The sequence below is a fragment of the Nycticebus coucang genome, chromosome X (assembly GCF_027406575.1).
Source record: "Nycticebus coucang isolate mNycCou1 chromosome X, mNycCou1.pri, whole genome shotgun sequence".
NCBI classification, from domain to species: Eukaryota; Metazoa; Chordata; class Mammalia; order Primates; family Lorisidae; genus Nycticebus; species Nycticebus coucang.
In genome coordinates, this window is record NC_069804.1 from 79304813 (window position 1) to 79316877 (window position 12065).

The window sequence follows — 12065 nt, forward strand, 5'->3', positions numbered from 1 at the left end:
TACACAGTCATGAAGATGTGAAAGGCTACACATATTTGTTCCCTCGATTTTTTTTTTTTTTTTTGAGACAGTCTTATTTTGTCACCCTAGATAGAGTGCCCCGGCAGCAGCCTAGCTCGAAGCAACCTTAAGCTCCTGGGCTCAAGTGATCCTCCTGCCTCAGCCTCACAAGTAGCTGGGACTACAGGTACCCATCACAATACCCAGCCAGTTTTTCCTATTTTTATTAGAGACAGGGTCTCATTCTTGCTCAGGCTGGTTTCAAACTCCTGAGCTCAAGCAATCTACCCATCTCAGCCTCCCCGAGTGCTAATATTACAGGTGTGAGCCCCCCTGCCCAGCTGGTTCCCTCAATCTTTTTTTTTTTTTTTTTTTGTAGAGACAGAGTTTCACTTTATTGCCCTCGGTAGAGTGCTGTGGCGTCACACAGCTCACAGCAACCTCCAACTCCTGGGCTTAGGCGATTCTCCTGCCTCAGCCTCCCGAGTAGCTGGGACTACAGGCACCCGCCACAACGCCCGGCTATTTTTTGGTTGCAGTTTGGCCGGGGCTGGGTTTAAACCCGCCATCCTCGGTATATGGGGCCAGCGCCCAGCTCATTGAGCCACAGGCGCCACCCTGGTTCCCTCAATCTTAAGAAGGAGAACAGGATATGAAAAGGGAGAGATTATATTTTTATCTTCCTGTGTCTTTGGATTGTTTCACTTGTTACAATGAGAATGTACTATTTTTTTTAATTTCAAAGAAAATTGTAATTGACAAAGAAAGCTTGAGGGAATAGAATTATCTTTTTTTTTTTTTGGCCGGGGCTGGGCTTGAACCCGCCACCTCTGGCATATGGGACCGGCACCCTACCTGTTGAGCCACAGGCACCTCCCGGAATAGAATTATCTTTTACCCCAAATCTACTTTTGCTCTTGTCCTCTACGTTGGTTTATGGTACCATCATTCACTCCCAAGAAAGACAGAGACCTACAAGTAATTCTGGATCCCTCCCTTTCCATAATCTTCTACTCTTCCACCGAATTTGTCATCAGATCCAGATTCTAGTTCATAAATATGCCCACCTTCCTCTAATTAATCATAAGTGCTGTATTTTCTAGCTCCTAAATGTCTTTTAAATCCCTTCCCTCTTCATCACTTTTGCCAATAGGCTTTTTTTATTTGAGGACTTTATTATCTCTCGGTATTTCAATAGATATTAAAGTAATCCCATCTTACTCCTCCACCCAATCTCTCTCAAACAATGTTCTCAGAATTAGCTTCTAATTCTGTTACAGTCACAAAATGGTGTACAACATGATTATAGGTGGTACACAAATATATTTTTATTTTGATAGGTACAGTTTTAATATAAAGAAAATATAAAATATAAGAAAATATAAAATAAAATTTATGACTTCAAAGATACATGTATTATTATCTTTTTTTGGTGGGGGGGGAACAGAAACTCACTTTGTTGCCCCCAGTTGAGTACTGTAGCATCATAGCTCACAGCAACCTCAAACTCTTGGGCTCAAGCAATCCTCTTGTCTCAGCCTCCTGAGTAGCTGGGACTATAGGTACTCACCACAACACAACAGTTTTCTATTTTTAGTGGAGACAGGGTCTCGCTTTTGCTCAGGGTGGTCTTGAACTCCTGAGCTCAAGGCAATCTACCCATCTTGGCCTCCCAGGGTGCTAAGATTACAGGCGTGAGCCACCCTACCCGACCTATTGTCTAAATTTAAGAATTTAAAATAGTGAAGGTAGAATATGATTAAGTGAAGTTTAGAAAACACTGGCCTACATGATAAACTCCAAACTCCATAGGGAAAGTCCCATCGTATCTTTCTGATTTTGTCATCATAAATGTACCATACTAATTAGAGAGAACTTTCTGATGGCCCCCAAATAGTCCATGTTCTTTTACCCCCTCTGCTCTTACTCATTTTGTTCTCTCTAATCTCTGCCTAGTAAACTTTTATGCTTCAATATTCAGCTCAAATACCTACCTTTTCCATGAGGATTTCTTTCTGACACTTTTAGGCTCTCACTGTTTTTCTCTATTCTATTGCTTAAACTTTAAAATATGGTAACTATTTATTTATATGCTTGTGTTCTACCACAAAATTATGAACTCCTCCTGGACAGTGACTAAATCTTACCCAACTTCTTATCCCAAAGTTTCACAAAATACCTGGCATAAGTAAGTACTAATAAAATTTAAGTAGAATGAAAAGATCAAAGTCTGGAATCTAGAGCCAAGTAGAAATTTCCCTAAAGGCAGATGTGTTTTGTTTGTTGCTATGGCTTTCTTTCTCCTTTTAGATGTCATCCTGGTCACCTGGAAAAGAACACAAAGGCCAAAGTCATAAAGATTTCAGGGAGAGGAACAGAACAGATTAGGAGGGTCTAGTTTATTTCACTTAGAATAATGTCCTCAAGGTTCATCTATGTTGTAGTATATATCAGAATTTCTTTCCTTTTTAAAGTTGAATAATATTCCATTGTATGCATATATCACATTTCTTATATTCATCCATCCATTGCTGAGCACTTAGGTTGTTTTCACCTTTTGGCTATTGTGAACAATGCTGCTAATAAACATCGATGTACAAATACCTATGTAAGTCCCTGTTTTACTTTTATAGTATACACTCAGAAGCAGAATTGCTGTTTTGCATTTTTTAATGTATATTGTTTCTTGTTATTGTGGTCTGTTTTGAATTTTTAATCACATTTTGTATTTTGATTCTCAGTGTGAGTTTTCCACAAATGTGTTACTTTAAATTAGAAAAAATAAAGCTATAGCTGGGTGCTGTGGCTTATGCCTGTAATCCTAGCACTCTGGGAGGCCAAGACAGGTGGATTCCTTGAGCTCAGGAGTTCAAGACCAGCCTGAGCAAGAGTGAGACCCCATCTCTAACAAACAAACAAACAAAAACTAACTGGGCATTGTGGCAGGTGCCTGTAGTCCCAGCTACTCAGGCAGCTAAGAAAAGAGGATCACTTGAGACCAAGAGTTCGAGGTTGCTGTGAACTATGACACCATGACACTCTACCAACGCAATGTAATCAGACTTTGTCTCAAAAAAAAAAATCTACTAAAATAAAAGCAAAAAAATGCTGTACACATTTAAGAAACATTAATTAATACAGTTGTATTTCTGGTCTATTTGCCACAGAATTCAAGTTAGAATCTGATTATTTTTCCATGAACTGACAAAATTGTGTTTGCAGATCTACAAAACAATGGATTAGACCCTGGTCTTAGAAATGCCATAAAGATATAGGCCTCTTTAAGGCTCAGTCTAAAGCAGCCTGCTGACACCTTTCTAATCTCTCTGTAAGCTGCAATGTTGGTGATTCCAACGTTAGGAACAATGAAAACCAAATTTAGAAATAAGAGCTTCCCGGTTTTCTTTCTTTTTATCACTTTCCTGAATGAATTTCAGAATTGGAAAAAGCATTAGATGTCAATAAGAAAAATCCTTTTATAAAACAATCTACCTGAACCCTGAGATATCATCTAACCCCAGTGAGAATGGCCCACATCACAAAATCTCAAAATTGCAGATGCTGGCGTGGATGTGGAGAGAAGGGAACACTTTTACACTGCTGGTGGGACTGCAAACTAGTACAACCTTTCTGAAGGAAGTATGGAGAAACCTCAAAGCACTCAAGCTAGACCTCCCATTTGATCCTGCAATCCCATTACTGGGCATCTACCCAGAAGGAAAGAAATCCTTTTATCATAAGGACACTTGTACTAGACTGTTTATTGCAGCTCAATTTACAATCGCCAAAATGTGAAAACAGCCTAAATGCCCACCAACCCAGGAATGGATTAACAAGCTGTGGTATATGTATACCATGGAATACTATTCAGCCACTAAAAAAAATGGAGACTTTACATCCTTCATATTAACCTGGATGGACGTGGAAGACATTATTCTTAGTAAAGCATCACAAGAATGGAGAAGCATGAATCCTATGTACTCAATTTTGATATGAGGACAATTAATGACAATTATGGTTATGGGGGGGAAACAGAAAGAGGGAAGGAGGGAGGTGGGTGGGGCCTTGGTGTGTGTCACACTTTATGGGGGCAAGACATGATTGCAAGAGGGACTTTACCTAACAATTGCAATCAGTGTAACCTGGCTTATTGTACCCTCAATGAATCCCCAACTATAAAAAAAAAAAAAAAAATCTACCTGAAATGAATAGGCTTCTGACAGTGCTTTTAGTGTACAGATGTTTCGCCTCTAAGGGCATTAATTAATCCGGGTGTAGATCTCTTAAGAAATGCAATTACAGGATTATTGTTGTTTTTTAAAATAATATTTCAGGAGATAATTTCCAAACACTCTATAACTCCATTTATACCAGGACAGCTATCTTCTCTGTACTACAGAGTAGGAAACTTTATCATAAGTTTGTATCGCAGACTGACTACAGAACTCAGCTCCCCTTAAGGCCAACTACAAATGTATCAAGCAAAATCCACCTGGAAGAAAAATTCAGCGGGAATTAACTGCAAATAGGTATAGAGTTAATTTTAGGGGTAATGAAAATATTGAAATTTGGTTGTGGTGATAGTTGTACAACTCTGTGAACATAACTAAAAACCCCAGGCTGGGTATGGTGGCTCATGCCTGTAATCCTAGCACTCTGGGAGGCTGAGGTGGGTGGATTGCCTGAGCTCAGGAGTTTGAGACCAGCCTGAGCAAGAGACAGACCTCTTCTCTACTAAAAATAGAAAAAACTAGCTAGGTGTTTTGGTGGGAACCTGTAGTCCCAGCTACTCGGGAGGCTGAGACAAGAGGATTGCTTAAGCCCAAGAGTTGGAAGTTGCTGTGAGCTATGGTGCCAGGGCACTCTACCCAGGATGACAAAGTTACACTCTGTCTCATTAAAAAAAAAAAAAACTAAAAACTATTTAATTATAGACTTTAAATGAGTGAATTGTATGGCATGTTAATTATATCTCAATAAAGCTGTTTTGTTTTGTTTTGTTTTGAGACAGAGTCTCACTTTGTTGCCCTTGGTAGAGTGCCATGGCATCACAGCTCACAGCAACCTCAAACTCTTGGGCTCAAATGATTCCTTTGCCTCAGCCTCCCAAGTAGCTGAGACTACAGGAGCTCATCACAATGCCTGGCTATTTTTAGAGATGACATCTTACTCTGGATCAGGCTAGTCTCAAACTTGTGAGCTCAGGTGATCTACCCTCGGCCTCCCAGAGTTCTGGGATTATAGGCATGAACCACTGCACCCAGCCTAAAGCTGTTATTTTTAAAAAAGAAAACAAGGGAATGAAAAGACAACCCACAGAATGGAAGAAAATATTTGCAAATGATATATCTGATAAGTGCCCAGTATCCAGAATATGTAAGGAACTCCTACATCTTGACAACAAAAAGATAAACAAACCAAGATTTAAAAGGTAAAGAGTTCAACAGACATTTCTCTAAAGAAGAAGTGCAATGTCAACAAGCACGTGAAAAGATGCTTAACATCATTAGCCATCACAAAAATGCAAGACAAAGATGGGTGCAGTGGCTCACATGTAATGCTAATACTCTGGGAGGCCAAGGTGGGCAGATCACTTGAGGTCAGGATTTCGAGACCAGTCTGAGCAAGAGAAAGACCCCTGTCGCTACTAAAAATAGAAAAAAAAATAGCTGAGTGTTGTGGTGGGCACCTGTAGTCCCAGCTATTTGGGAGGCTCCAGCAGGAGGTTTGCTTAACCCTAGGAGTTTGAGGTTGTTGTGGCAAGGCTGAGACCATGGCACTCTAGCCTGGGCAATAGAGTGAGACTCTGTTTCCAAAAAAAAGGAGAGTGGGGGGGAGAAAAGAAAGAGAGAGAGAAAGGAGAGAGAGAGAGAGAGAGAGAGAAAGAAAGAAAGAGAAAGAGAGTGAGAGAAAGAAAGAAAGAGAGAGAGAAGTCAAAACCATAATGAGGCTGGGGCAGGTGGCTCACTCCTGCAATCCTAATACTCTGGAAGGATCGCTTGAGCCCAGGAGTTAGAGACCAGCTTGAGTAAGATTAAGACCCTATCTCTACTAAAAATAGAAAAATTAGAAGGGTGTGGTGGTACACACCTCTAGTACTAGCTAACTGGGAGGCTGAGGCAAGACGATCGCTTGAGCCCAGGAGTTTGAGGTTGCTGTGAGCTAGGCTAACACCAGGGCACTCTAGCCTGGGCAACAGAGTGAGACTCTGTCTCAAAAAAAAAAAAAATTCGGCAGTGCCTGTAGCTCAGTGGGTCAGGTATCGGCCACATACACGGAGGCTGGCGGGTTCGAACCCAGCCCAGGCCAGCTAAAATCAACAATAACAACTGCAACAAAAAAATAGTCGGGTGTTGTGGCAGGCACCTATAGTCCCAGCTACTTGGGAGGCTGAGGCAAGAGATTCTCTTAAGCCCAAGAGTTTGAGGTTGCTGTGAGCTGTGGTGCCATAGCACTTTACCAAGGGCAACATAGTGAGACTCTGTCTCAAAAAAAAAAAAATCCATAATGAGATACCACTTCACATTCACTAGTACGGCTATAATCAAAAAGGCTAGTGCAGTGGCTCACTCCTGTAATCCTAGCGCTCTGGGAGGCTGAAGTGGGTGGGTCCGTTGAGCTCAGGAATTAGAGACCAGCCTGAGCAAGAGTGAGACTAAAAATAGAAAAAAACAGCCAGGTGTTGTGGCCCAACCTATAGTCCCAGCAACTCCAGAGGCTGAAGCAAGAGTATTGCTCAAGCCCAAGAGTTTGAGGTATCAGTGAGCTATGACGCCATGACACTCTACCCAGGGTCACAGAGTGAGACTGTCTCAAAAAAAAAAAAAAATCCAAAATGACAAATAATAGCAAGTGTCAGTGAGAATGTGAATAAACTAGAGCCCCCATGCATTGCTGGTGGGAATATAAAATGGCACATCTGCTGTAGAGAACAATGTGTCAATTCTTCAACAAGTTAAACATAGAATTATCATATGACCTAGCAATTCCACTTCTAGGTATATACTCCAAAGAATTGAAAACAGGTATTCCAATAAAACTTTAAACAAAAATGTTCACGGAGGTACTACTCACAACAGCCAAAAGATAGAAACAACCCAGATGTCCACTAATAGATGAATGGATAAACAAACTGTGTTATGTCCATACAATGGAATGTCATACAACCATAAAAATGAAGTACTGATACACGCTACAACACAGATGAACTGTGACAACATTATGCTCAGTGAAAGTAGTCAGACCACATATATTCTGTCAAGTGGGAAGTATCTTTTTTTTTGAGACAAAGTCTCACTTGTCACCCTCAGTAGAATGCTGTGGCTTCACAGTTCACAGTAACCTCAAACTCCTGGGCTTAAGCGATTCTCAACTTCCCAAGTAGCTGGGACTACAGGAGCCTGCCACAATGCCTGGCTATTTTTAGAGACGAAGTCTCACTCTGGATCAGGCTGGTCTTGAACCTGTGAGCTCAGGTGATCCGCCCGCCTTGGCCTCCCAGAGCGTTGGGATTGCCCAGCCCTGAAGTGGGAAGTATTTTTAAAAAATAAAATAAAGACATATTATCTGATTCCATTTATATGAAATACACCAAATAGGTAAATCTACAGATACAGAAAGCAGGTTATTATTATTATTACTTTTTTTGCAGTATTTGGCCGGGGCTGGGTTTGAACCTGCCACCTCTGGCATATAGGTCTGGCACCTTACTCCTTTGAGCCACAACCACTGCCCAGAAAGCAGGTTATTTTGTCAGTACCTGGAGGAAGAGGAAAATGAATGATTGCTTAATTGGCATAAAGTTTCCATTTGGGATGATAAAATAATTCTGGAATGGCTCAGCACCTGTGGCTCAAGCGGCCTGGGCCCGAATCCAGCCCAGGTCCACCAAACAACAATGACGGCTGCAACCAAAAAATAGCCGGGCGTTGTGGCGGGCGCCTGTAGTCCCAGGAGTTGGAGGTTGCTGTGAGCTGTGATGCGACAGCACTCTACTCAGGGTGACAGCTTGAGGCTCTGTCTCAAAAAAAAAAAAAAATTCTGGAACTAGAGAGAAATGACGATTGAACAACACTGTGAATATACTTAATGCCACTGAAATGTACCCTTTAAAACAGTTAAAATAAGGCCAGGCCTGGTGGCTCACACCTGTAATCCTAGCACTCTGGGAGGCTGAGGTTGGTGCATTGCTTGAGCTCACAGGTTCAAGACCAGCCTCCCTTGAGCCACAGGAGCCACCCCAACCTGGCTACTTTTTGGTTGTAGTTATCATTGTTGTTTGGCAGGCCCAAGCTGGATTTGAACCCGCTAGCTCTGGTGTATGTGGCTGGCATCTTAGCCACTTGAGCTACAGGCGCCGAGCCCTCTCGTTTTTTCTTTGGCACAAGGTCTCGCTTTGTCACCCAGGCTAGAGTACAGTGGTGTCATCATAGTTCACTGCAACCTTAACCTGCTGGGATGAAGCAATCCTCCTGCTTCAGCCTCCTGAGTAGCTAGGACTACAGGTGCATGCCACCATGTCCAGTTACTTTTTCTATTTTTTTGTAGAGATGGGTCTTGCTCCTACTCAGGCTAGTCTCAAATTCAAGATTTTCTTTCATAGACTAAGTGAATTAATATGAAGTAATCAACAGAGGAATAAATCAGGAGGCTCTCTTGTAGAACTTTACTTCTTGTTTTGGGTTTTTTTTTTAACTTTATTCAAATTAATAGGAGGGTACAATATTTAGGTTAAATTGTTCTCACTTCCAGGGTAAAGTTCCATTTATAGAAGAGCCCCTCACCCAGGGGACATGTTATATACCCTCATAATGTGCGCATTAGGTGAGATCCCACCTCATGCCCTCCCTCCCTCTGCCATATATCTTTTCCCCCACCTCCCTCGACCCCTGAAATGAACTATAATCATATTTTATTATTCTTATAAACATGTAATTATTATTATTATTATTTTTTTTTTTTGTAGAAACAGAGTCTCGATTTATGGCCCTCGGTAGAGTGCCATGGCATCACACAGCTCACAGCAACCTCCAACTCCTGGGTTTAAGTGATTCTCTTGCCTCAGCCTCCCGAGTAGCTGGGACTACAGGCGCCCGCCACAATGCCCAGCTATTTTTTGGTTGCAGTTCAGCCGGGGCCGGGTTTGAACCCGCCACCCTTGGTATATGGGGCTGGCGCCCTACCAACTGAGCCACAGGTGCCGCCCTAAACATGTAATTATTTATATATTGATTTCATATTAGTATGGAGTACACTGGATATTTATTTTTCCATTCTTGCAATACTTTACTAAGAAGAATGTATTTCAACTCCATCCAGGTAAATTTAAAAGATGTAAAGGCTCCATCTTTTTCTTTTTTTTTTGGCCGGGGCTGGGTTTGAACCCACCACCTCTGGCATATGGAGCGGCACCCTACTCCTTTGAGCCACAGGCACTGCCCAAGTCTCCATCTTTTTTAATAGCTGAATAATATTCCAAGGTATATGTATGCCACAGTTTGTTGATCCATTCATGGGTTGATGGACACTTAGGTTGCTTCCACAACTTGACAATTATGAATTGAGCCACAATAAACATTCTAGTGCAAATGTCTTTGTGGTTAGAATTTTACCTCTTGAATTAACTTTCTCTTTTAGCAGCTTATTCTACTGACACCTCCACAACTTATCAATGTTTTTAAGCCTTTTCCCTTCTTAAAAAAAATAGTATTTATAGGGAGGCTGAAGCAAGAGAATCGCTCAAGCCCAAGAGTTTGAGGTTGCTATGAGCTGTGATACCAAGGCACTCTACCAAGGGCGACATAGTGAGACTCTGTCTCAAAAGAATAACAATAATAAATAAATAAAACAGCATTTCTTCAAATGCCTATTTTCTCTATTGCCCTTTTCCTTTGCCAAACTTCTTCAATGATTAGTCTGCATTTCCACACTTCCTATTTCCTTTTTTTTTTTTGCAGTTTTTGGCCAGGGCTGGGTTTGAACCCACCACCTCTGGCATATGGGGCTGGTGCCCTACCCCTTTGAACCACAGGCACCGCCCCCCACTTACTTTTTTAAAATTTAGGAATGGTTTAAACAAACAAAAAAGGGTAGAGAAAAGTATAATAAAAACTCATGGCCAGGTGCAATGGCTCACACCAGTAATTCTAGCATTCTTGGAGGCCGAGTCAGGTGAATTGCTTGATCTCAGGAGTTCAACAAGCCTGAGCAAGAGTAAGACCCCATCCCTACTAACAATAGAAAAACTAGCCAGGCATCAAGATGTGCAGCTATAGTCTCAGCTACTTGGGAGGCTGAAGCAAGAGGATTGCCTGAGCCCAAGAGATTGAGGTTGCTGTGAGCTATGACAATGCTATAGCACTCTACCCAGGGCAACAGAGTGAGGCTCTGTCTCAAAACAACAACAAAACAACTTGTGTACCTACAACTTAATTTGTCAAATATTAACATTTTGCCAAATTTCTTATAATTTTTAATGAAATAAAACATTGATACAGTTTAAGGATCATGTATAGCTATCCCCTCCCCATTCCTCTTCCTCCCTCCCCAGAGGTAACCACTATTTAGACTTTGGTATTTCTTATTTCCATGCATGTTTTTATATGTATGTGAAAACTACATGTGTATGTAGCTCTAAAAAATATGTAGTTGTGGGAGATGTGAGAGTAATGGCTCCCAATGAAGTGTTCCTTCCTGAATGCATAGTATTCCTTGAGTAGTCTCCTCCCTCATTGACTCTGAACTTGGTCATGGGATTTGCTATGGCAAATGGGATATCTGCAAATGTGATGCAAGTAGACTTTAAAGGCACTTGTACATTAGGGCCTGACCCCTTGAAATGCTGCCATCATGTGAGCATGTCCAAACCTTCTGGAGAGACCACATGGAAGATAACCTGGCTTCTGAATCATGGCTGACAGCCTGCCAACTGCCAGATGTCTCAGTAAGGTCATTTTAGATTATCCAGACCACATCACATTGCCAACTGACTGCAACAGTATAAGTGAGCCTAGGCAAGATCAGCAGAAGAAATGTTCAGCTGAGTCTAGTCCAAATTATCTACTGAAGTTTGAATACAAATCATAAATTTTGTGTTAAGTGACTAAGTTTGGGAGTATCTTAGCTTTATAACTATAGTTTCACACTATACATGCCATGTCACAATTTGTTTTTTGTTTCTCCATATTGAGATATTTCAAAGTTTATACATACAGCTGTAGTTCATTTATTTATTTATTTTTTATTTTTTTCTTTTTGAGACAGAGTCTCACTTTGTCACCCTCAGTAGAGTGCTGTGGTTTCACAGCTCACAGCAACCTCAAATTCTTGGGCTCAAGTGATTCTCTTGCCTCAGGCTTCCAAGTAGCTGGGACTACTGGGACCCACCACAATGCCTGGCTATTTTTAGAGAGGAGGTCTCACTCTGGCTGAGCTGGTCTTGAACCTATGAGTTCAGGCAATCCACCCGCCTTGGCCTCCCAGAGTGCTAGGATTATAGGCATGAGCCACTGCGCCTGGCCTGCAATGAACATTCTTATATGGGTTCTCTTGAACTAGGTGTAGAATTACTTGTTTGAAATGTGAAGACATCTTCAGCTTTACTGTACAGTCATGCACTGCGTAATGACATTTCAGTCAAAGAAAGACCACATATGTGATGGTGGTGCCATAAGATTATATTACCAGCTCGGCACCCGCAGCTCAGTGGTTAGGATGCAGGCCACATACACCAGGGCTGGTGAGTTCGAACCCAGCTCGGGCCTGCTAAACAACAATGACAACAACAAAAATAACCGGGTGTTGTGGCAGATTCCTGTAGTCCCAGCTACGTGGGAGGCTAAGGCAAGAGAATCGCTTAAGCCCAGGAGTTTGAGGTTGCTGTGAGCTGTGATTCTACAGCACTCTATACAAGGAGACATAGTAAAACTCGGTCTCAAAAAAAAAAAAAGATTGTATTACCACATTTTTTTAAGGCAAGCATGGAAGCATAAAACAAAGTTTATTGAGGAAGAGAAAGATAGACTTACAAAGTAAGAAAGCTTACAAAGAAGAATACATCCACCATA

The 12065-nt window shown here is 41.5% G+C and overlaps 1 protein-coding gene across 3 annotated transcripts in view; it reads right to left on the reverse strand.

The window, feature by feature from the left end:
- Nucleotides 1-1354: 1354 nt before the first annotated feature.
- The window catches only part of SNX12 (sorting nexin 12), a 78901-nt gene continuing 68190 nt past the window's right edge, over nt 1355-12065 (reverse strand). Inside the window, exon 5 of one of the 3 annotated variants that reach the window (XM_053579838.1) lies at nt 1355-2326. In XM_053579838.1, coding sequence (XP_053435813.1) covers nt 2156-2326 — 171 coding nt within the window. In that variant the 3' untranslated portion in view covers nt 1355-2155. The remainder of the gene's footprint in view (nt 2327-12065) is intronic. The other 2 variants (XM_053579835.1, XM_053579836.1) reach the window with 2 other exon arrangements.